The sequence below is a fragment of the Amphibalanus amphitrite genome, unplaced genomic scaffold (assembly GCF_019059575.1).
Source record: "Amphibalanus amphitrite isolate SeventyFive unplaced genomic scaffold, NRLGWU_Aamphi_draft 000172F_arrow, whole genome shotgun sequence".
In the NCBI taxonomy this organism is placed as follows: Eukaryota; Metazoa; Arthropoda; class Thecostraca; order Balanomorpha; family Balanidae; genus Amphibalanus; species Amphibalanus amphitrite.
In genome coordinates, this window is record NW_024881667.1 from 57645 (window position 1) to 84341 (window position 26697).

Genomic DNA, 26697 nt, shown 5'->3' on the forward strand with positions numbered 1-26697 from the left:
GCGCTGCTTAGCATATACCGATGACGATGCCGTTTTCTGGTGCCAAGCCAGCTAGAACCTCTTTGCAACACTACCCGACCAGATTTGTGCTGCTGAGGTCATTTCAGGTCAAGTTAGGTCATGGTCAATTATATGTGTTTGTATGTCTGTGTGTGTCTGTGTGTATACTGATGTGTGCACCGAGTGTTTATGTGTCCATATTACATGAAATCATGATCTGAGAAGCTTTTACCAAAAATGCAGTCAAAAAACTTCACAAAAAGTAAATTACGCTTGCCTAAAACGCAATTATTTTAGATGACCTAGGTTGACCTTGACCCTGACCTTGACATCTGTGCATCTTCGAACAACATGTTCCATGATAGGTGGGAGGTAAGACTGGCAAAAAAGGCCGAAATCAAGGTGTCAAAAGCTCACAAGGCCCATAGCCAACGCAAGATGTTGAGAATTGGTCATTTGGGTCATGACATGACCTGAAAAACAAGGTCATACCTCCGAAACCAAAAACCTCAGAAACTTGAAATTTTCAGTGGACATCAAGAAAGGATAGAAGAGCAGCTATACCAACAATCAGGTTTCTAGCTCTAAAAATGTTGAGTGCAGAGCAGAAAGACTACCTGGGGGGGGGGGGGGTGGCAACTACCCCCCCCCCCCATGTGCGGGCGAGGGTTAATGAAGGAAGCTGATTAGAAAATGCTCAGAATAACATTAGTATAAACATTGAACACCTACTTAAACAAAAGTCATTTGTTGCACCGACCGACACCCTTAGATTACCGATTCAACTAGAAAAGTTAATGACATAAAAAGTGGTCGTCCCCAAAATTCCCTGGCGTGCCGTCTCATTACGTCGCCTCGCCCGGCCTTCGGCGTGGGTACCAGATTGAGTCATTCGTTGCCTTTGCGAGTCGCCAATTAAAGTGTCAAACAATTGTCGTACCCCTGGGACACGGCAGCGTGAATTGGGCCCAGCCGATGCGGCGGAGCGGGCGCCTGAACCGGCTGCAGCTCCCCCGCCCCCAGGCATACCGACTCGCCAGTCGGTAATACTGAGCATCGGCTCTGCATTTCCGGTCGAATGTTTGCGAGAATTGGTCAAATACAAGTACGACGCCAAAGTACAGGTCTCCAAGTTCGGGTTTAATTTTGCCTCGGGGTCTACCAGTCGAAAGCCTTATAAATAAGACCAGAAGATTTAAAAACGTAAAGCTCTGATAGAATCCCGAATCTGTTGTGACTTAAATATTCATTCGCAGCCAGATTTCTCGAAACACATCGAAAGCATTTAATATTGATGGCGCGAAATACGAATGTTTTCATTTTATGGCACTAATGCAAAACATGTCTGGATCTCATATATTATGTGTGACGGATAATTATTAATTCATACATGGCAGTCCGCAAATAGATGTGTTGATTTGGAGGGCATAAAACGAACCTTATTTTTGTCGCTGCTGAGCAATGAGCTGCTTAGACTTATGTTGGCTGGAAGGATGTAACTCCTCTTAGCATATTTGTCTATTTCTTTGGATAGCTGTTCCATGTCGGTCCTTTTAGATCACAATAAATCACTGTAAGTCAAGCCACGTGTTAAGAATATTGCACCAGCTTGTTAAAGGAAGACTGCCACCTTCAAAAAGTTTTCTCAGATCGGCCTATGATTTATTTCCTGGACAAAACAAAATTTTATAATTCACCTGACAAAGTATCATCACGTGAATCGCGAAAAAAATTGTCGATTATCATACAATTATCAATCGGTTAATGTCTAGCGACAATGTTTACACATCACTAGACTTCAAGGTCATAAGATTATTACATTTTATTTGAAAAAGTAAGGTATTTTATGATTTACTAATATATGATTTCATAAGAAATTGGCCATGTTTAATTTATTTTGCATTTAAGTTCGTAAAACATTTAAAAATCATGGCTCATTTGGAATGGGTCTGGCCCATGTTAAAGCCCATTTCCCACACTTTTTTGGAAAAAATGAGCTACTGAATATATAAGTTTAACTTTTATTTTGACACTCCAAAATTCTTCTCTGATCTCGAAACAATCAAAGTTTTGACATATATTTACCAAAAGATAAGAAAATTCATGTTTCAAAGTTATCGATAAACAGTAGAGATGTCGGTTTTCTTGGACTAAAAAAATGGCATCAAACTGAACTTTGGTCTCCGATTTCTCGCAAACGGGTTCGAATTTCAGAAAACCGACTTCAGTCTGGGACATAGGTGGCTCAGCTCTAGTGAAAACCGTTTTGTGAAAAAAAGGTGGCAGTCTACCTTTAAGTCTTGTCTTTATTCCCTTAGTTACCCGTTATCCAAGCAAACCCACATCCAGATATTACTGCCACTAGCACACAACCGACTGTACAGCGGCTAATTCGGCGCGTCACGTCCCTTCCGGCGCACTGTCGTCCATCCCGCCGCAGGAGATGCCGCGCCACTTCACGTCTCATAAATCGGCGGCCGCGCCGGCACCGCCGCCGATTCCGCGAGGCCGCGCTGCTGTTTGCCGCGGCGCCTCTCGTAATGAAACCGTTTATCAGGCCGACGCCCGACAGCAAACATGGCGACAATTATTCGCGGCGGACGCCAACTGCCCGATTCGTCAGCTGCTGCAGCACCAAGTACGGTATTAGCGCAACTCGTGCATGTGCTCAGCAAGACTACGGTTTCCTCAGAACTAGCGGACGCTCCTGAAGTCTGAAGATGTGGTTCCGCAAAGTGGCTTTGAACGTAATGCGACGCGACGAGAGATAAGCATCGGAAGGAATGAAGATCAGATTTTGCTATCGTGCGGGAGGGCGACAGATGATTGGTGACTCAGACTGATCGCTGCAGATACCTTAATCACTCTGCGAAGACCTGTTTGTGCTCGTCCGTTGCATTTGCTGCAGACACTGCCAGCGTGGGTTTTCGATCCCGCTTCAATAAACCGAACCTGATAGCGGGACATATTGAAGGAATAAGATTACAACTTCTATTGATTCTAGTTTGTTCACTCCGATAGATTAATTTGCCTTAGGAGTGCATAGTGAGACTAATAAGTGAATAATTTACATACCTATCCTCTCCAACAGCACAAGGTACACGTTTGATGATCTTTGAAGTTTCGAATTACAATACCGAGACTATTCCCCTGTCAGTCAGCCCAAACCACCGGCCTTCCCTCTTGCATGATCACCAGTGCAGTATCCGGGAGACGGCTGTAGACCGATTGGCGCCCGTCACGGTGTCTGTCACGGAGTACGTCACGGCTTCACGGCGACGTCACGGCGACGTCACGGCGTCCGTCACGGCGCCCGTCACGGCGGCGGCTGACGGTTAGCGGGGCTGGGAAAGGTGAAGGTCACCGATCGATGTTCACCGGTGCACAGAACAGGCGGCAGCTCTGAGAGACTGACGAGGACCGACACAATGGGGCTCGACAGAGGATGAGGGCCGGCCTCGACCGCCACCCGGGAGACTGTTCAGCGCAGTGCGCTCAGTGAGCAGCTGTTCTGAGCCGGTTTTTCTGTGGCTGGAGTGATTCAAAGGAGGTGTGGTGGCTGCAACACTGGCTGAAACGTGCTATAATTAAATCCCGCTGCCCTTTGTTGCTGATGTTCCTTTTTCCAGGATTTTAATTGACCGCAGGCTTTATATGACATTTGGTATTGGTTTCAAGATACCTAAATACGGCTAAAATCAAATGTTGTCATTCATCATTAGTCAAAGGTAATTATACCGTCCGCTTGTCATCCTAATGCTTGCGCCCCCCCCCCCCAAAAAAAAAAATTGTCCACTTGTCACTAACCACCACTCTGTCGGCTGATCGGCCTCCACCTTTCCAGTTTCCCATCCCTCTTAGTCAGTCTAGCAGCGTCCACTCGCCCACACTACTCGTATCGGCCGGCCGGAGAGCGCATTCTCTGCTCTAGCATTAGCGGACGCCCTCTCTCCACGGTTTATGAGCGCTCCAAACGGGTGTCCGCTGACGCGCTGTGCGGCCGCCGCGCCGGCCGGCCGGTCTGCGGGCCACCACACGCCGTGGAGGGTGCCCAGTTCCGACAGGCTCCTCCTGTCACCACCGGCCGCCGTGCTGCGCCGTGCGGCTCCGTTCAGCCGGCCCCTGAGCGGCTGATAACACTGTTAGGACTGTGCTGCAAACGCAGTACATTTCTGTGAACGTCGCGCCGCCACGGGAGCTGCCGGCTGACCGCTGTGTCAAATGTGGCGTGCACCGAACGAGAGCGAGATGAGGCGCCTCTGGGGGACTGGTGCCGCTGGGGCCGCTCAGAGGCTGATAGACTGGTGGTGTGAGTTGTGGAGAGCGACTCCAAATCTACTAAATTTGTCATGTTCAACAGACAAATAAATAGTGCAATGTCACGTTTCCATGCCGGTGGGTGGTTGAATGTATTAGGCACGCAATGGTGTAAAGACGTCAGTATGCAGGGGCGTCGCCGACGGGGGGGTCGGGGGGGTCGTGACCCCCCCACTCTTGAAAACTGGGGGTGTCGACCCCCCACTTTTTGCGATGCTGAGTATGCTTTTTTAGCTTTTATGTCAGTGAAGCAGGCGTCAGCAACACCAACAAATACATCAGATTCAGAATCGCTTCAAGAGCTCCCTAAAGCCAATTAGCTAATTACCTAAAGTTCAATTAGCTGTGGGCGGGGAACACCAGCACAACAATATTTTTAAGTAGCCACCATTCTAGTACCTTTTTATCCCTCAAAGGATTGGACGCGCCAAAACTGCCCCGAGCGTTCGTCTGATCGTTTAAAAAAAAAAAATGGTCGCAGTCGATTCGTCGGATCAGTACCTAACTACAACTACAAACTAGCCTCAGCCCCATGGCTATCGTCACAACTAGCTGTACAGTGCACATGTAGGGGAAAGGGAGTCAGATGAAACCGTCTCGGGCTTTCGCAAAGAAGTCGCGCAAAAGGAGCCGATTGCAACGAAACTTCCGGTGCGCTCGTGTTAATCACCTACTTAAAAATAAATTGATATCCCTGATTCAAATAAAGATGACCTTGGTTCACTTTTTCATAACATGCTTTTAATTCAGGTATAGGATAGTTTTTGGAGCTGATTTTGAACTTAGCGCCCATCTGAACATTTAAGAAGTAGTTGTGTTGCTTATACATATGTATAACATGTTAGGAAGCAATCGGTGGTGGTCATCCACTATTAGGTACTGGTCGATCTGACCTGACCTGATCTACCCCAAATGCATGGAGTCATCATCTTCGTTCAAAACTAAGATAACATTCGTAATCAGAACCTCGAAAAACCATCACAACTTACATTCGCAAAGTTCTAGCAGGTCCCGATTTTCCCTACGTATTGGCGATGACCTGAGTCCTGAGATGACCCGAAACCTTGTAAATGGGTATCATCGGCTTTCTCTCGTCACGGGCAGCATGCTCTTTTTTCCGCAAACCTGTAGATCGATCAGGGGTCGAAAGCATACATCAGCGTTACTTTAGTAGGTATACGTTATAAGTTAGCGACTGGGAGCCCACCAATAGAAGGGCTACAGTGAAGCAGAAAACATATTTGATAGCTGGGGCATTCCACGATAGATCGTACCAGGCCCGTCACCCTCATCTCTCAGATTTTAATGAAAATCGGTCCTAGGGGTAATCATAGGCCCCAAAGACGCCTGGCAAAATATCAGACTTCTCAGATCAAAACTTTTTGAGTTATATTGCATTACATTTTTTTAACTTCGGTATGTAACGGTGAGTTTGATGGCCTATAACTCAAAAACGGGTTAAGCAAACAACAAAAAGTAAACAACACTAAGCTTGCGATGAATCAAAAATTAATATTACTATTTAAAAATTCCAAAGAAAAAATTTCATTGTTGAGCAAAAACCTTAATCTTTTTTCATTTGCCTCTAATGACTTTTGGGACCAAAATTTTTCGCATTTTTATTTTTTCAAAATAAGCTTCATGTCATTGCAAATCGACATGCAAAAAATTAGAAAGGTGTTCTTTCTATAAGTTCCTCATTTTCCCGCAAACAAAATGGGTTTCGGAGGGGTTGATACGACCCCAGCACGCCGTTTCGCTTCTAATAGAGCTAGAGCCTCGCGGAAAAAACGAGCGTGTGTGCCGTTACAAGTCGCAGCGATTGGTACCCGATTTTAAGGTCTCAGATTAACCGGTAGCGTCTGAGGTCAGGTCACGTGACTGAAGTTACGGGTTTGGTTTTTAGTAAATAACTTCGCAAAAAATGGCCGCAGAGCCGCGATTTTGGCATCATTGTGTTCGCCTAGCTCAGGTGCATCGAATGGTATACTTTTTGCTAGGGTGAGGTCAACTTAAGTAGTTGACCTCGGGTCAAGGTCAGGTCAGAGCCCCTCAGGTCACGAAGCTGGGCAAAGGGTATCATATGGCATATCATTCGATTCGGAAGGTCTTCCCGAGTCCATTGGTGGCTTTCCCGACTCCCTAGCTCCATTTGATCGGGAGTTATTGACGAAAAACTCGTACGACCCTAGTGACGTCATAAATGACGTCACGCAAGGTTAACAATGCAAAAGTAAAGCATTGGACTTTGCGAGGAGTGCATGAAATCACGATACCATGTACGTGGAATAGTTTTAGATCATTCTCGGCACCAAAATAACAGTTTATATATTTCCCCATTGATTTATAACAGTGATGTCACGTGACCGACCTGAACTCATGTAACCTTGAAAAATTCCCAGATATACGAGTTGTGAGCCCTCTGGAGGACACAATGTATGCGTCCTGTAACTTTCATCTCGGACAGCTATGGTCATTGGCGTCCAAAACAATGTCAGAACCAAACAGCCTTTTTCACCCTCGTGCTTATAGGAAAGAGGGTTGGATGAACCCTCTTTTCACTTTTTTCAGATGACTCAGACTTAAATTGAAATTACAGTAACCGGTGATGTCACTAGGCAGCTTTACCACGCCATTTGTAAGCTCCCCTCCCGAAATCACTATTCGAAACCGTTATCGTGACGTAAAATAAATACATTTATAGAAAGAACACCTTCCTAATTTTTTGCATACTTCTTAACAATGAGCCAAATATTTTTTAAAGAAATAAAAATTCAAAAAAAAATTTGGTCCCAAAGTCCAAAAAATACAAATGATAGAAAACTCGATATGTCATATATCAAAAATAGCGTATTTTTCGAAATTTCAAAAATACATATTAATCTCTGTTTCATTGCAAGTTCAATGTTATATAACATTTGGCATTTGAATAATCCGTCTTAGAGTTACAGCCCGCCAAACTTAGCGCTGCAAAGCAAGATCCAAAAAATGTTATATACCATAACTCAAAAAATACTTATCTGATAAGCCTGAAATTATTACAGATGGATTCAGAGCCCCTGATTACCCCTGAGGCCATTTCTCGTCAAATTCCGAGAGATGAGGGTGTCAAATTGGAAAAAAGTGGTACGATCTATCGTGGAATGCCCCAGCTCTTTCAACGCTCTTTCGCTAGCTTCGGGTCAGATTTCATCCCAGGTCTATGTTTTGCCCATAGAAGGCAAACAGCTATCTGGACAGATTCTGCCGAAACATTTGCTTTGCAATAACTTTAGATTCCGTGAGTTTGTATGGTATTTACATATGTTGTCTTGTCACCACTGTGTTTATCTCTTTGAGACGCGTCACATGAGTTAAAATTTGACCATTCAGAATTAACGTTAAAACGACCTCAGGTCAACGTTATGTCCAGATCGAAAAAGGACCTCCTGCTGCATATGAATGGATCCGTGTTGTTGAGCTGAACTATGAACACCTTCCAGGTGCTGTCATCGCTCTACCGCGTCTTCGTCAAAAGTTGTAGGAAAAAAATGCTGGTGGCCATCGATGGACATTTCCACTAATGACCTTTCGAGTCATCACTCGCCATAAGTTGCACCCTGTCCCTGGCAATGATGAGCTGATTTGTCATGGCTCCAAAGATATTTTGCGTTTCTGACGAACTTTTTCAAAGCAGGAGGCATTCGTGCTTTTTATAATTTCTCATTATTTTCTAATGATGAGGTCACGTATTTGACCTGCCTCCAGATCATAGATGTAAATCCTCAGAATCATGAATTGCTGACACGTATGTATAACCCCATACATTAGGTATACAGTGTACCAAATTTCGAAGTTATGGGAGAATAGCTACAAGAATGGCGAGAGGGGAAAGTTTGATAGAGGTATACCGTATAACTGAACTTGACATAGCGACCTGACCTTAAGTGACCAGTGATAATTTTTACGCAAGTGATGTAGGTAGGTATACCTACCTAATAGGTTATACCAAATTTCGCGGCGCTGCACGCCGCTTTGTTACACGCGCACACATGCACATACGCACGCACAAAACTGGCAAGCGTGGCAAAAAAAAAACACCCCTACCCATCGGGTGAAGACTAGAAACCCGACCCCCCCCCCCCCCCACTCAAAAATCCGTGGCGACGCCCCTGTCAGTATGCTACTGGAGGCTAGTTGACCTCACTGTCTATACCTGCGTCCGGCGTCGGTGATGACTCGGTGACCTAACCGATTCGCCATTTTCGCGAGGCTTCTCATTTTATACACGTGAGCGCAGATAGCAAGGCTAAATGCCGAAATGTCGCGTCCCAAACTACCACCTCATGACATGACATTAGCCTTCCTCTTTGTGATGGTGCATTTTCGCTCGGGCGGCGGCTAATTATCCAGTAATATCGAGTTTATGTATTGTAATGCATGTAATGCATGTAATGCATGCATGACCATTGACCATCGAAATATGATAGTGATACATATCTAACACATAACATAAGATATTTACGTGGCGTTTATTCTACGAGATATTTAGGTGTTGCTTATCCGACAAACATTGAAATGGTGCATCCAACAGCGACATCATCACCGGGTTCACCATGGGGAGACGGCGATCCGACCGACGACGGCCGTTCTTTTCGCGGTGAGGATACCTGAGTGGCATATCCGCCAAGCCCCGTTCCATTTCCGTCGCTGTGTTGTCATGTTTACTGCTCGCTGTTTGTCGTCCTCGCGCGGTCCTACTATTGTCTTTGCTCCTCCTCCTCCTCCTCCCACATCCGGATCAGTGGGTGCGGCACCCTACCTCCTCCTTCGGCGACCCTTCTCCCCGGCGCACCTGCAACAACACGCTCGGGCTGACATTTGGCCCGCCCCACCCCCTCCTCGCCCCCCCTCCTGTGACGGAGACGACAGACGTGTGACGGATACGGCCGCCAGCTCTGACCCGCCACCTCCTCGTTTCAGCCGCCGCCGCCGCCATGCCGCCCCAGCCACCCGTCCGGCTCGCCGGCCTGCTGCTGGTGACGTCACTGGTCCCCGGTGAGTGATGACGTCAGTGGGTACAGCGGCGTTAGCTGTTTGTTGTCGGAGCCGCCTCGGAGCGGTCCTCGGCGCCGCAGAGGATGGACCTGTCAGCACGGCACGGAGCCGTGCAAACGGCACCGGCGCCGCCGGGATCGGCCGCCACTCGGTGTGTCTGTCAGACCGGTCCGACATGTCCGCCAGCTCCTGTATAGTGGTGACAAACTGTGGAGCGGAGCGCTCCCGCAGCAGCCCTCCTCTCGCCCCCCCCCCCCCTCACTCCCGGTAGACCTCACCTGTGCTGAGTATGTATGCCGGCACCGTCTAAACCCCAGGGGCACGTTTCTACGATCGATGTTCCGCTCATTAAAACAGACGTAAGTTACGCGCGACCCGAGCCCCTCGGCGGACCACCAGTGGATCGGAGGTGTGCAGCATTTCCATTGCAAGTTCGAGAGGCTCGCCTGGCACGTGAATGCTATGTTAGATGTTATCAATCTAATCAATCTATACCGGAATGTTTTGCATCGATTGTGTTTGATCTGATGATTTGGAAGGATCGCTCGCAAATAGGAGCATTGTTTTATTACTGAATTAGATAGTTCTTGCCTGTTACTGAAGTTGCCACTGACTTGTTCGGTAGAACTCGGCCAAAGTATTATTCTCGAAGTTTGAAAACTAGCATTTCGCAAGCCTAGCACAGGAGTACGATCCAGTTTTTCTTTCATCTCACCGGTCCCACTGTGTCGCTGTCACGTGTCCGCAAGCACCAGTCAGCTGATGGCCGTTTTGTGACGTCACGCCCCACGGGGACCGGGCCACGTGGTCCTGCGGTCTCCCCCCCCCCCCCCAGCTCTCCGTCGCCATTTGTCCGTGACCCCCCCCCCCCCCCCCCGCCGCATGGCTCGCCGCTGCCGACACGCCGACAGCGGCGGCGGCAGCGACTGCAGTGCGCCACAAGTCGAATGCCCTGCCATCGTCGCCCGGTCGACCGCTCCGGCGCCATCGCCCACCCCCCTCCTCTCTCCTCCCCCTCCGCAGAGCACCGCCGGGGGTGCCGCTGTCTGCCCACCACACGTCAAAGGTATTAATTGGGCGCCATTACGTGCTGGCCGTCCCGGGGCGCCGTGACGCGCCCCAGTGAGCCCCGGGCGCCCCGCCGAGCGCCGCGGGCGCCGACTGATGGGTCGGATGACACAGCGCTTCCTAGAGACAGAATCTCTGCACTAGCTCGTCTGTGGAGGTTGGCAGATGGAGAAGGGTGCGCTGTGGTACCTAGGACGTGGTAGTATGACGGGGTTTTCCAGTGAGGCCACTCAAGGCTTCCACTGACGTTTTTCAGTCGATATCGATGCGTGCACGTCATCGGTCGAAAGTCATAGGCCAGAAGACTCGAAATGAGGCTGAAAAGTGGAGCTGTGACTAAGACAGAGATAAAGACTGAGACTGAGAATGACTGAAAACTGAAACCAAGATGAAGACTACAAAACTGAGACTGAGGTGGAAACGGATACTGCCTTCTGAGCTTTGAGCGGCCTTCCTCAGAGTCCGCAGCGAACAGCACCCATTAGTCACCAATCATTCGTTTCCGGCTTACGTCTGGAGAGCGATATCCGTGTCACAACACACGGTCGTCAAGTGCAGTGCAGACTGAGAGTGCACCAAAGATCAGCGCGAGGCAGTTATCGCTGACGGCACCACCCGTCACGCGGAGGCGGTATAAGACAGGTCCGATTGATGTCTGCCCACGCTGTGTGATTTATTTTCTGTAAATACCACCTCGGGTGAGTTGTATCGCGTGGCGCCCTCGCAGCGCTGATTCAGTTTCCTTCCGGGGTCAGCTGAGTTGTGGTAGGGTTAATTAGGTCGCTCTCGCTGCCGGCTAAATTAGCCGCCGAATTACGGGTGTGGAGAGCTCGGCCGTATGTGTTCCTTTCATTACGGAGAGTCATTGCGATGACCTGTCGCAGAGAGGGGTGATAACGCTGCCAACAGCGCCACCGAGGAGCAGAGCGCGAGTAAAATTAGACGGGATTGGTGGTGCTGAGCTTTTCAGCTACTTGCGAATCAATTTATTTTGCATTTACCAGACCAAACGTCTGCTGAGTTCCCTCCCTGACGTCTTTATTTCTGTCATACTGAAAATGCATCAGTTACCACATTCTTTTGGTTACCGTCATTTCATGGATGCACTGTTCTTCAATGAGACACACTGAACTCAAATCTATTTATGTTCATTAAATCAAGGCTGCCTAATGCAACTACGCAGGTGGCTACATTCGTCGTAATAGGACATTACATGTATTCATGAGTTAGTATATTATCATTGGCGAATGACAGATACTGTTTCAGCCAGGCATGCGTGAGTTTATCTGTTAAATGCACGATCGGTGTGAATTTCTTTGTTGGCTCCAGTGATTAGTACTTATGTCAAGACAACACTAGCCAGAGCCCGCATAAAGCGTCATGTTTCTGAGCTATGTTTATGGTCATATGGTCTAATCAATGAAATCACTTCAGTCATGTTACAGTGAACCAATTAGGTACATACAAACCCTTACTAGCACATTGACATGGTGCGGCAACAACATCATTTATGACGCAAAATGTCTGGAAATGATCTTAGAAAATGATCTGCAGATCACTCGCACATATCAACAAACGATAACTCACTTTAACACAAAGCATCCGGTTATAATCACATTGCATTTTCCTTTATTTGTGTTTCCCTCGGCACCGTTATAACTAAAAAAGAACATTTTCCTCAATATGGCTCATTTAATTTCGATGGAGACCACTTCAAGGAAGCAGGAGGCGCGGACAATGGCCGGACAGCTGGCCGTGTTTAACGTCAGTCACCATTACGTGAACAAACGACCGCCAACTGCCTGCAAATTCGTTCCTGCAACCGCGCTTCCTCAAGCCTCAGTGGCTGGCAAGCGCATCGTGCTGCACCACTGCTGCTTTGTGACCTCCGGCTCGCCGCTCTGAAATTAATGGCCGCGATCCATTGGCGCTGTTTTTCCTGTAAATATGCCACTCCTCTGGCCTCTTTTCCGACTTGAGATCTCCAGAAAAACCGGCCGGCGTCATATCACGGGCTCGTTTTACGTGTCGCGTCCCTCGCGACACGGGCGAGCGGAGTCGAGCGGCATTGTCCCCGTGTCGCTCTCCCCCCCCCCCGCTCCCTCCGTGGGGACAGGCAACAGACGGCGGTGGGGAGTGAGAACCCCACCCCTCTGTTCCACGCGTGCGTGTGTGACACTGTAGACCGCCGCTCTGTGCCGGCGTCACTACCTCTCACCACGCGCAGTTAGACTCCCAGGGCAGCCGCAATGCCGCCAGACCGGTCACGTGACCGCACAGTCACCCTCCCGGGGAGCCGCTGGTCCGGGTCACGTGACCACCTGACGCCACGCAGACGGCCACTGACGAAGATTCATCGCTGGAAAACAGAGTCGTCTGTGCGGGGCTGGCAGTGACGCTGAGCCCCGGGGACGGCCCGGCTCGGCCACCCTGTGGGGAGGAGGCCTGTGGGCGGGTGAACGAATGGCCGGCTGATGTCACCGTCAAAGGCTGTCAATGAAAACGGGAGCTCTGTCGCGTGCCCGTGCAGATTGCGAAACCGGTTGCGACATGGTGGTGGACTGGGCGTTCTGGGAGACGTGGCTTCATCCATCTGCGAGCGGCGGCGTCATTAGGCAGGCCTGCTGACTGTGGATACACACGCTCCTGGGAACCCTGGCCGCGGTCTGCGACCTCGGTGGTTGACTGGTGCTTCACAGAATAGGAGTATTTGTGAGCTCACCATTGAACTTTTTCCGCGTAATGTGCAGCTTAGATTTCGATTTTCACTCAAAGGTATAACGTCGTAATTGAAAGTAATTATGCCTAACTTGTTAACCGAAGTGTGACTTGAACATTGAACACAGCTATGTTCCGAATAAATAAGTCAAGATGAAGCCGCATTTTCTGCTGCAAGAACATAAAGAAAGGGCCCGAGTGTCTGCCGCACCGACTGCGCAGGCTGTGTGGAACAGTATCCTCTAAGCGCAGACAGCGGCCGCCGGTCCGTCTCTCCGTCTCAGAGCAGCCGGCCAGCCCGCCCGCGCGGCGGTCCGGCCGGCTCAGGTGCCGCTGCCGCCTGCCGTCCATCCGATGCTGTGCCGCAAAACAACACTGTGCTGCGGCACAGCCTACCCACTGCGCGGCTGCCCAGAATGAACGGCAGAAGAGGACGCGACATAGAATGATGAGCAGGGATAATTGTGATTTGATCGGATCCGATGAGTTTGGTATTTTTTTTTTGCGTTCGGAAGTTCAAAAAGGTTATCTTCCAGATGGAATCATAACAAAATATAATTTATTTCGTTACATTGTGGATTACTTCACGAGAAACTGCTGCTGCAGAAGGACGCCAGAGTTCAAATTGAAACCACAGCGTCTGGGCGGGGTTTATTGAAACCACAGCGTCTGGGCGTCGTATGCTCGCGGTCGGACGCACATTCTGCTGGCTCGTCTCTGCGCCTGAGGCGGCGCGAGGTTTGTTTATCTAAGCGCGGAGGCTGCCACGCATGTAGTGGTGCTTCACTCCCGCCTGAGGACGCACTACGCGGGTACCACTGTTTAACTGTAGGCGACTACGTGCAACACCCAACTGAATTACTATTTTTTCTGAATGAAAAATATAACTTAATTGTCAGAGAGAATAAATAAAATAAGCAGAAGCTAACTGCTCAAAGAAATGAAGAAATGTGATAAATGTTGATGATGCATGGCGCCGTCATTTCACATGGTGAGGCAGCAGAGCCGAAAGGTACCTAATAAACTCCAATGAGGTTTTCACGTCACCTTTATTCCAGCGATGTTTTTTTTTCCAATTTCGATTCGCCGCGTTGATTGTGGAATTGGTGGGTAGTGGATGTGACAGTGAAATATTCGTTTACATATCAACTTTCGCGCCCCTCAATGCACTCCTGACGCCACAGCCCTTCACAGCCGTCCTGTGCCCCCCCCCCTCCGATCAGTCACGTGACCGGCTGTCAGCGTCGGTCGCCGTCCGTCGTGGGCGTCGTGCCGTCGAGCCACCGATGACAGGTGCCAGATGGTGAGCACCGGCCGAGCAATAAGGCCGTAAATCGCACCACTCAGTACCCAAACATAACTCTTCGTGTCCGCCGGCGCACAGTGCGCGCCCCGCCGTGTTTTATGCTTCCTGCCGGCCGGCGAAATATATGAGTAGTGCTCAGTCGTATGAAGAGCTCCGGATGGACGGTTCGACCCTGCCCGACCCACCCGACCCGGCCGGCTGCCTGGCCTCGTCCCTGTTTACTGGTGTTCTTCGACGAAGTTCGCCGGAGTGTGTCTGCTGTAGGGTGTCTGGAACGTTCCCAGTGTTGACCTTACTCATATGTTTATTTCGGAGAGGCGCTGGGGCTATCGGCGCTGCTGGCCAGTCCAGAGCGGTAAACAGTTCACTGGACTGGACTGGACTGGTGTTACAGGACTGAACGGGACTGGACGGGATGGGACGGAGGGACGGAGGGAGACTGAAGGGTCTAGATGGATGGGTGTGGACCGGACAGGCCACAGAAGACCCCGGACAAGACGGAACGATACTGGATGGGCTGGACGGGTGGACGCTGGACTGATACTACCTGCCAGTGATGTCAGAGTCGGACTGGTTGGTCAGTAGTGACTTGGCAGGCATCAAGGCTTCCTTGGTCTCACGAGCCAAATCATAAAGACCGGAGACCAGAGCTGTGGTTTGCGCATTTTCTTCGTTTTCCCGCACTATTTCAATCAATCGTAAGACGTAAAACGTGTTTTCGAAAATTGTAGCACATAGGTGGCAAATCATCGAATTATATCATTGAACCATTGCAGCCTGGCTGTGGCGTCTCGCAATCCGTTTCATTTCGTCTATCGCATCGTCGACACGCTCTCAATCGCCAGTATTCAGTCGGGCGCTGGGCACTGCCGTCCGCGGCGCCCCCCCCCCCCCCCCCGACATCCTCTGTTTATTCAGAGCCTAATTTTGTGAACCCTCGGCGAACCGCGGCTGCAGCGCTGTCGTCGGACAGAAGGCATGTCTGGAGCCCTAATGATTCCACTGGGAGGCGGCGTTTAACGATTATTAAAAATATGCTTCAAGCTCGACCGGTGGGCATCGCAGCGGAAGCTTGAACATTCGACTGATATTGCGTGCGACGGCCGCGCGGGGTCTGTTTCTTAATTGGCCCTGAGTTGATGTGTGACGTCACACTAACAATTGGTGACGTCAGATTGCGGTTGGCGTCCGCTCTATTGTGCCGAAATCGCCGACTTTTTGCGGGGTTGGCAACAGTAACTTGTCAGTGAAAACGGCTGCCCTGAAATATCACCCGGCCGCACCTGACGACAGTTAGCGGCTTCCCGAAACTGGCTGTTCAACAGACCATTGGTCGGCGGCTGCACGAGTATTATCGAATATATGGGCTGTACTGGCGTGTTTCGCCGCCATCTTCACCCGTCTACGATATGTCGGCTTCTGAGCCTCAGATTCCCAGCCGAAATTCTTGAATTTTAGATTGGCATATTTGGACACAGTTTGATATCTGAAAACCCAGCGGCTGCGCTTCTTTATACTAATTTAATTCAATCATTACACTAATTATAACGCAATAGATATTGGATTGCATCTAAAACTTTTTATGTAAAAAAAAACGCAAAAAAATACTGAACGCTCCTTAGAAAGAAGCTATGAAGACTCAATGCTGTCTTGAGTTGGTAAGGAATAAGTTTCGCGTCGATGGCTCGGGGGCGCCCCTCAGGCGTCGCCGTCAGAGTCACGTGCTCACCGGTCTCACCCAGGTCAGAGCGGGCCCCGGGGTGCGCCGGCGGCGCCCGGTCGCTGCCAGAGAGTGCCGGTGTAGAGTGCCGGTGTCTGGAGAGTCGCAGGCCGCCTCCGTGGCGTGCCCGGCCCCGTTAATGAGGCTCCGCGGCTGCACGGCGGACCACGGGGCGCGGCCGAGCGTCACTGACGAGAGCTGACGGCACGGTGCCGCTGGCACGAACCGCAGTGCCGCCGGCAGCAGACGACAAAATAAAACCGGCCGCGCCACCGGCCCTAGGTAAACAGGGAACGGAAACGAGCTGGTGAAATACCGACCTGACTCAGAGCCATGATTTTCCGGAATAAAATACTTTCTAGCTCCTTTTAACGCACTTCTGTGAATTGCAATGATTTAGGGATAACCAAATGAATCACTTATCTGGAAAGTGTGTGATATTTGTAAAAGTAGCGTGCCTCCTGCTAAAATCGATCATACCAAAGCCCACGATTCGTGGGCCACGAATCACGATACCTGCTACCCGATCTCGTTGGCGTTCTGGTAGTAATCTCTGAAATGCTGGAATCGTCGGCGGCCCGTGCTCACCCCTCCTGAATTACACCCCAGTCGGTCTGGGCTCCGTCAGAGACCACCGCCGTGTATCTGGAGAGACTTGAACTGACGGCCGTCACTCGGCACCGCGGCCATTTTTGTTCGCTCCGATCCCCGAGTGGGCAGGTCGACGGGGCGTTTTTACGCCAGCAGCGTCTACCCCCTCGACCGGCCTGTGTGTCTGTGCGCCGTTTTTGTCACGAGGTGGGACAGACATGAGCGGAGTGGGGCATGGGTGAACAGGGGTGAATGCGCAGTGAACAGTGATGAACAGAAACGCGCAGGGGTGAGCAATGAGCATGCAGAAGAACAGGAACGAACAAAAATGGATAACTATGTTTGGTGAAATCAAACTCATCTGACGCAAGCGGTCATATTTGATATCTGATGAAACAGCCCTCTTGTCATTAATCCCGCGGCAAACCGCAAAATCTTGCGCAGTGTTTCCTCCTACCGAATGGGACTAGCTGAGGTCAGCCGAACTGAGCCGCTCGCCCCGCTCGTGCCGTTCAGATCTCACCCGGCAGTTTTTTACGGCTGTCCGGCAGCCCCTCCGGCGCGGGATCACCCAGGGACCATCACCGGCCGGGTCAGGTCAACACGGCCGTTCGGGTCGACCGTCTGCGTGTGGGAGTGTGAGTGGGACAGACTGGAGCGGCTGTGTCAGCACGTCTGTCGCCTCGGGCGCACCGGAGAGAGATGGATCGGGGGTGGCGCCGACAGGAGGGTAGGGAGGTGGAGAGGGGTAGCGCGTCCCGCAGAGGATAGTAGGCCGGTGGGTGCCACTGTCATGCCAAAAGGACAGAGGGGTAAGTGTGTGGTGACCTTTTTAGCAGGCCGGTTGCCAATCACGTGTCACGCTGTATCAGAGAGATTCATTTGGATGTGATGCAGCTGGTGATATTTTGTGAGAAGGTTAGAACAGCTGGGCAGCAGCCGCGGTTGTGCAATCTCTGGCTTACGTCTATATCTCCAGTCAAAGCCGCAATCAATCATCGAAGATTTAACTAAGGCATCGAGGAGGTGAAATGTTTTGACTTGGTCTGCTCGTTCGGGCGACCACGATTAGAAGCATGTGCATTAGCGATGACTAGCCACATGTCTTCCCACTTCTCAAACTCCCATCCCCTGCCGCATTCAGCCCGATCTGCGTGCCTCACTCGGCACGTGGAGCGCTCCGACTTGGCGAGCTTCGAGCGTCTCGCTCGCCGCCACAGCAGTGACAACTAACAAGCACTGATTGTGAATCACAAGCACTCATTGCGTTATAACCGGAAATGGTGGTCTGCGCCCGGCGCCTGGTTGTTCGAACTCACTGTCCCTCGCTTGCTGGAGCATTGGTTGTATGTAAGGCAGGTATATGTAAGGCATAGGAAAGGCATAATGTATATTTAAGGCATAGGCATATGTAAGGTATAGGCAAAGTATATTTTGTCAAACTACTCACTGTTCCTCCGCATAGGCGGCAGAACGGGGTGGGGTTCCGCTTGATTTGATTTTGCCATTTTAAAGGAAGACTGCCACCTTCAAAAAGTTTTCTCAGATCGGCCTATGATTTATTCCCTGGATAAAACAAAATTTTAGAATTCACCTGACAAAGTATCATCACGTGAATCGCGAAAAAATATCGATTATCATACAATTATCAATCGGTTAATGTCTAGCGACAATGTTTACACATCACTAGACTTCAAGGTCATAAGATTATTACATTTTATTTGAAAAAGTAAGGTATTTTATGATTTACTAATATATGATTTCATAAGAAATTGGCCATGTTTACTTTATTTTGCATTTAACTTCGTAAAACATTTAAAAATCATGGCTCATTTGGAATGGGTCTGGCCCATGTTAAACCCCATTTCCCACACTTTTTTAGAAAAAATGAACTACTGAATATATAAGTTTAACTTTTATTTTGACACTCCAAAATTCTTCTCTGATCTCGAAACAATCAAAGTTTTGACATATATTTGCCAAAAGATAAGAAAATTCATGTTTCAAAGTTATCGATAAACAGTAGAGATGTCGGTTTTCTTGGACTAAAAAAATGGCATCAAACTGAACTTTGGTCTCCGATTTCTCGCAAACGGGTTCGAATTTCGGAAAACCGACTTCAGTCTGGGACATAGGTGGCTCAGCTCATAGTGAAAACCGTTTTGTGAAAAAAAGGTGGCAGTCTACCTTTAAGATTAGCCCTATGGGCGTTGCATGGAAGGAATGGGACCAAAAGTCGGCAGTATCCCCCCCCCTCCCCCTTTATTGAAGGAGTTCCGCCGTTACTGTTTCTCCATTGTTGTAGGAGAGGGTATCTCCACGTCATCTGATGCCATCACAGTGAAGCAAGATATGTTAGTTCCAGCTTGACGCTGCACTACCTGTGTGCCATAGAGCAGGCGTTCTCCATGGTGCTCCCACTCCTCTGGCAGTGGGTGCACGAGTTGGCCTTCCGGTCCTGTGCACAGCTCTTGGTACTTACAGCACCGCGAGCGCCCAGCCCGTTCTGTGAACTCTCCGGACCTGACTCAGACAGCGTGGCCATCCCATCCCTCCCCTGACCAGTGCGTGGCATCATGGGACTCGTTACGAGCTGACCAGACCCCGTCAGCGCAGTGTCCCCGGCAGTAAAAACGGCCCATCGCGACGGCACTAACTGTGCCGGTTACTGCAGAGGAAAACACCGGCCGTGTGTACTCTGTCATGTAACGGCCAGTCGTCGCCCCGTCTTCTGAGGTCATCGCCTCACAGGGCAGACGCAGAGCCGCGACGCAGTCGTCCGCGCGGGTCTCATTGAGCAATGTGCTGACCTCATCAAAATTCCAGGTCTCGTCATCGCCGCGATTTAGCATCGACGGATATCCGTTCCTTATATTTGGGTGTCATTTATTTCCAGCTAATCTGACTTCCATATGGCATGCGAGGTGACATGTATAGCGTATACCTAATTGATACGGCGGAACCTAAATTAGGTATCTTTAACACAGAAATGACAGGCACATTGACATGCTTAGAATACTTAACATGTCAGTTTAGGATGTGGGTATAACCAATATAGTTCCTAGATGTGTGTGTGTGTGTGTGTGTGTGTGTGTGTGCGGCGATGACGAGACCTATCTGTGTGTGTTTTAATGACGTCACTCTGTGTCTGTTGCAGCCTGCGTGGCGCTGGTGATGAATGACGTCATCGTTCCGCCGTACGTCGTGCGAGGTCACACGGGCCACCTGCGCTGTGACTACAGCGCCCAGGACGAGCAGATCTACTCGGTCAAATGGTACAAAAACTCGCGCGAGTTTTACCGATACAAGCCGGGCTCGCTGCAGCCAATCATCACATTCCCCGTGGACGGATTCGTCGTCAATGTGAGTTCGAACTGATTTTTTTGTCTATATAGGTATGGTAGTCTTTTGAACCATATATGCAGTTCATTGAACTGATGTCGCTCAACTCACGTGGCGCGCAATTAGTCGCCTGGCGCAAATTTCGCCACGATGAGGTCATACCGATCGACCGTCACCCCATCGCCTGTCACGACAGCACGCCAGTGCGCAGCAGCCTCCGTACGCATGGCGTACACGTCTGTCAGCTCGGCGCATACGTCTGTCAGCTGAGGTGGCCGCAGAGGTGGCGACTTCAACTCAGCGCTGCCACGGCCAGCGCTGATGGGTGCCCGCACACACAGAAATATTGAGCGGAAAAAACGGTGTAATTGAAAGTACCAAAAGGAACATTTTTTTGGTGTAAAATTACTCTGTTTTCTGGGTAAAAGAACACTTATATGTGTGTTTTGCTAGCTTCAGAGTGCTTCACTGTTGTGTAGGAGAACCGCTTTCAGTGTAACTTTACCGCGGATCTCGCGTTACATTTACGCACAAATATGTGTTTTTGGTAAAAAGTACCAAAAGGAACACTCGCGTGGTAATCGTACACAAATTCATGACGGTAAATTTACACAAATATGACGGTTATTATAACGATTTTTTCTGGTAAAGCTAATGTTGGGCCCGCAAAATTTGTAACGCAAGCGACACGCGGCGGGACGTTGTCGCCAGCCGCGAGCCTAGCTAAATGCAACGAAACATTGTGATGCTCAATGCCTACCCCATGCTGCAAACACGTTTGTTTGTTTGTCGTTTATTGTTAAGAATCGACATCACATCTGACGGAAATAAAAGTTAGATTAGCGTATATACCTTATCATGTATATAAGCTGATATTTCACAACGCATGGGCGCCGCTACAGGTCGCAGCCACCGCCCGTCTCCCGTCAACTGCCCGTAATTAATTAATAAATAAAACATATATCATCTGTACGCACTACTTCACTGTGCCAAAATTATCGTTCATTTAATTAGCCATCGGCTCTCTGTTGCCTATCTGGCAAAATATTAGCATACCTATACCTAATTAACCCTAGAAAAGCATGAAAGTGCATCCATTATTTTCATAACACGACAGCAGCTCAGTTGAAAAATTACAAGCCCACCTTAGCACTCCGACAAAGCTGGATAATTTCCAGCAGCTCCTCCAATGTCGCTCCGCTTCAGATTTCAGACTCGGTCTTGATTGCAGTTATCGGACGATGACCACAATGCAGTATTTCACTTATTATTCACTTAGTCACTCATTACTCAGCTTATTATCGAACTAGATAAACACCACAGCACTGTTTTATCTCACTGATCGCACAAGAATGGGCAAACCCACTCTGCGCACTGCAGCCACAACACTCCCCCGCCGGCCCCCGCGGTCCCCGGCGCACAACTGACGGATTGCGAAAATGGCGCCGCCGCCGTCAGCATGTAGCTCAAAATTTCGCTAAATTTACACTGGTTGGCGTAAACGAACGGTGCTCTGGATGTGTACCGTAATTACCAGTGCGACACAACACTCATTCGCGTATGGATACACTTGCTTTGCATGGAAACATATCAGTTAGGTATTTGAACATCTGTTATGCTGTTACATTATTCTGTTTTGCGTAAAGATGCTTGTGTGGTGTAATAAAACTGCCGATGTTTGTTAGATAACCAATAAACGTCGTATAAAAACAAACTTATTCTTGATGCCTTTACTTATTATGGCGTTGTGCGACGGATACCTTGCTTATTTATCACGAAAATACTTAAACTAAAGATATTTTACTAAGTGAAGCAGAACTTTGAAGCTAATTGAACTATTTACGAGTATATTGAACTTGACATCGCTCAATATTTCTGTGTGTGCGCGGGGATGGAGGCTGAAGGGGGGGGGGGGCGGATGGTTCATGTCAGTTTCCGAGGTCGGCAGACGGGGAGGGGTGGGTGGAGGAGGAGGTGATGTCATTCTAGGCCTCCTGAGGTGCTGAAGGCCCATGGTAGCTCATGAACTGTCTTCTTTTGTAGTTCGCAGAATGATGGGTGGTATTCTGCATATTGAATGTTCGAAATTGATTTATTTCGCATCACGATCACACGGGTAGTGTGAGATACATTTAACCATAAAACAGGTTTGTCAATAGACCAAATGAAGAGGAATTTTCGGACGACTAATGTCAATGAGGGCGTTAGATGCGGATCTATTCATGTTTGATCTTACTTACCTCGAGTTGTAGCTCAAAGCTAATTACGGCATACTTGGGTGCTACTTGGATAGGTACTAGGATGAAGATCTATCATACTTGGACGGCATACTTGGATGAAGATCTATTTATTTACTTTCCGTATTTACTGCGATTGTTACGTTGCATGACCGTTGATTGGTAATTCTGATCCTTCCCTATATATTGAAATTGGAACTACTTATTTGCGGCTTTATCCATCTGTAAGAATGCAACTGTTCACTGAGTCTTGTGGCTGCGTTAGCGGTCACTGCGACACGAACAGATGCATTCTGTAAGCTCTGCGCCGGATCCGCCGCAGCTGATGATGACTGCGGCGAAACTGGCGCGGCTAATGAGGGATCAGAGCTGTAATGGACCTTGTTACCGACAGGTAATCTGGCATCGTTAGCTCCACACGTAGCTCTTACGTGCTCAGGTGTTGGCTGTCGGAAAGAGCGGCAAAAACGGCGGTCTCTGAGGATCGGTTACCATGGCTACTTATCGGGACGCGTCCAATTGGCCATTAGTTGGTAGTTATTGTAATAATTGCTCGTAAGAGCTGAGACATCGGACATCGGATATGGGACAGTTTTTGCGAGTCGACAATTTTTCCATGGTAATGATTGAAAATAATCAAAATAGCCCTCTCCACCAGCACAGCATCTTTTCAAAGGCATATAAATTCTTTATTTTGTCCAAAAATATATTGCCTCACTTTTGTCATCGCTAGCATGCTGTTTTATGTTACCACCTCCAGACTGAAAGGGTCTGACACCTTCCTCTTCTGCACCCGCTTTCAAAGAGAGAGAAAAAGAGAGACGCCTTCCTCTTTTGGTCCCTTCTCTCTTTCTCCCTCTCCCCCACTCACTCTTGTCTCGTGTCCCCGGCAGACGGCGCAGTCCAACGAGCACGACCTCTACCTGAACCAGGTGGACCTGGACGCGGCCGGATCGTACCGCTGCGAGGTCACCTCCGGTGCGCCCTTCTTCTGGACCGTGCAGAAGGCCAAGGACGTGCAGGTGGTCGGTAAGTGACACATATGAGTTTCCTCTGCGCTATATTGCTTTGGTTGGTCAGTGGATGTCTGCCGAAGTTGGAAAAAAAATCATTAAACGTTTCTTACCTTGATCTCTTTTGATGTAAGTAAACACATTACTTTTTTGTCTGAACCATTGTGACCTAATCTGTCCTATGCAGTTTGAGAAAAGGAGCAGACCAGTTTCCAATAAACCTTATCTCATATTTAAATGTGCCAGTAGTCCAAAAGAGCGGCTTGTTTTGTATGGTATTTCGACTCCAACAGCGATATTAAATGTTTCGTCTTGCTTGGTGGGACCTTTGGAATAGCTGAGCACTGATGAGCCCGCTCCCAAGTGCAGCTCTTCTTTGTGGTGACCGACGTGAGCAGGTGTTATATTCCACTCCATAAGAATTCCCCGGTGCTGTTTTATTTCAAAGTCAGCCGCGGCAGCAGCGCATGACAGGACTGCCTTCAAGTAATGTGAGTCGTCAGGTATGAGAAATGAACACGGAGCTAACACCTCCGCCGGGAGTGTTCAGCGAACTGCGGCGCGGCCGGCGCATGCAGACGGGGGCGGGCCGGCCGGCCAGACGGATGGCCCGCTCTGAGCCGGCCCAGCAGCTGTGTCCCGGTCCGCAGGCCCCGGTGGATGCGGCGCTAACCGCACTCGCGGGAGGCGCCCGTTCGCGGAAGGCTCTCCACTGCGCCGCGGCCCGTGCGGCTCGGTCGCGGTCGGCCGGCCGCCGCCCTCGGCCGTGACCGGCTGAGTTACGTGTCCCGTCCACTTCAAAGGAGTGGCGTGCGTCTCTGCCGGCCGCACGTGTGTGGCCGGACGGCCGCTATTTTTGCTCTTGATGTTGCTCGTGCCGTGCGCTATATTTATACCTGAGTTGAGACTGAAGGAACGACGACGCCTCGTTGACGATTTAGCCTCCGTTTTCTGAGGGTCGGCTCGCTGCCGGCGATTTCTTTTCAGTGAGCCGATGTGTCGCCTGTCGTGATCGCCTCCCCTCCTCCGCTCAGCGCACGTACGTCCACCCATCTGGTGATACCATCTGGTGCCGGACGACGGTCGACGGCAGCCCGCATTAGTCGCCACACAAAGCCGGGCGCAGTTTAGGAGCGCCGTCGGACGTCGGCCCGTCGGCCCGTCCCGCCGTCTCTCCGTCGGCGGCGACGAGAGACGGCGATCGGCGGCGGCGCGTTATTGCGGATTAGCGATTTGTGACGGTTGTGGCGCACCGCCGCCGAGTGGACGATCAGTGGCGCGCCTTTGACTCAGAAGTGATCGGCGCCGGCGGGCGGCCGTCTGATGTCGTCTTATGAGCCGGCCGCGGCGGGGCTGCTACTGGCTGTTACACGACCCTCTCCACGGAGGAGGGTGCTGACCGCCGCTGATTCTCAGAAGGCTGAGGGGATGGAGCCCTATCTATCGCTGGTTCTTGTCAGCCCGAACGACGGGTTGTGAAGAAAGGGCTGATTTGCAGATCTGCAGAGTTGTCATCAACAAAGGCGTGACTATAAACGCCTCACAGACGCTCAAAGTGTGCGATAATGAGTCAGTTGTCTTCCCAGTTTCAGCTGACGAATATGCTTGATGACGGCATAAGATTCATCTACGTTAGTCATAATTTTGCGAATGAGACTTGTTTTCTGCTCTGCGCTGATGAAGCTGCATAATCTATCTCACACTGACGAATCATTTTCCCGACATTGCAACTTCACTCCCGATCTACGACAGCTATCGCCCCCAACCCATTTGACCCTCACACGGTGACTGACTATTGACCTCTGACCCTTGATAAAAACTAACCTCCCCTCTGTTTCACGTCACAGACCTGCCGGACGCGGTGCCGTCGATCCGCGGCCACCTGCCCAGCTACCGTGTGGGCGAGGTGATGAAGCTCAACTGCTCCTCGTACCGGTCGTACCCGCCGGTCAAGCTGCACTGGTACGTCAACGAGGAGCCCGTAAGTAGGGTACGTGACGCGACACGCACGGTTTCGTTCCGCTCTGGTTTGGTTCGCGTTGTGAGACGCCTCCAAGATCAGGCGAACGACTCCGGCTACCGGGACAGCTTGAAGTTACGGGAGCAGGGGATTAACTGGATTGTAATATTTCAGTAGTGGGAGGCTAACGATGTAACTGCTGAATGGATTTATATTTACCAACTAATAGAGGCACTAAACCTACTAAATGGATTTATATTTACCAACTAATAAAGGCACTAAACCTACTAACTCTTCTAATTGGTGTTATTCTAAGAATCTTGCGGCTCTTTATTGCATTGAAGTTTTTGAACTTTCCATTGAATCTTCGAACGAAAAACGCTTGAGCGCAGATTTATAAATGCCTATCTACCTGTCGATAGAAATGATGATAGGATAACAACGATAAATCCAATGCTATCCGAAAACGTTCAATAAAAGTGAGTAATAATATGTCAGGTAACTGTGCAGAATACAACCATATGGGTACAACCCTTGGTGGTCAAATTCGACGCAATCCTGAAGGGTCTCACAACGCTTTTAGCATGCCGAATGTTGGTCATAATGTTGAGGTATCATGCATTCTCGTGACGTACAAGATGTTTCAAGTTTATGTTTGTGTTTTGAATTGGTTTCAGGGCCTTTACCCGTTTTATTTTTCGTCTCATAGATCATGCACGTTTCGTTCGATTGTCATGGTGTGTTTCCATCGCTCACAAACGTTCAGATGAAGATAAACTAGAACGTGGCTAACAATCCTAAAACAGGGTAGGTTGGTAACATAATAATCAACATTTAATCAGATTGCGTTTACCTTTGTATCTAGTTCAGAATGTACTGACTTATTAACTTCCAGTATAGTTTCCGATAATTATGGGAATTCAGTCTGAAAAGGTAAGTCAACGACCGCCCTTAGCTCCTAAACCAGCGCTTCAGCGGGCTTCGGGGAATGTTGACAGTTAACCCTCGCACGACCAGGCCATTTCTCATAACACGAACGACCAGGGGGGGGGGGGTTGTTACGACCCCCCCTGGCGTTTCGAAACGGAAGGTCGTAGAGCTTAGCGGAAAAAAACAACGGATTGCTCTCAACGAGATCTCGCGATTGGTGGTATATTTTTTGGTCCTATGTCAACATTTGACCTACTTATGACCGGTCAAAGGTCAAATTTTCCGAAAAAATCAAACTTTTTCAACTTTCCGCGGCGATTGCGGCAAAACGGTGGGAGATATCGACTTGAAACCCTCACTATCGTGTTCCTTGATTAATTCTCTATCGTTTGGTATGTATTTCGTTTCCCTAGCTCTAAAAATGGCGCGTTGTGAGCGCCGGAAGTCGGCAAGGTCAC

General features: G+C 49.5%; 1 protein-coding gene across 2 annotated transcripts in view; it reads left to right on the forward strand.

The window, feature by feature from the left end:
* LOC122383742 overlaps positions 1-26697 on the forward strand; it is a 60220-nt gene that overhangs the window by 22445 nt on the left and 11078 nt on the right. The window contains exons 2-5 of one of the 2 annotated variants that reach the window (XM_043370475.1): positions 9280-9354; positions 19915-20120; positions 23230-23365; positions 25197-25339. In XM_043370475.1, coding sequence (XP_043226410.1) covers positions 9294-9354; positions 19915-20120; positions 23230-23365; positions 25197-25339 — 546 coding nt within the window. In that variant the 5' untranslated portion in view covers positions 9280-9293. The remainder of the gene's footprint in view (positions 1-9279; positions 9355-19914; positions 20121-23229; positions 23366-25196; positions 25340-26697) is intronic. The other variant, XM_043370476.1, reaches the window with a different exon arrangement.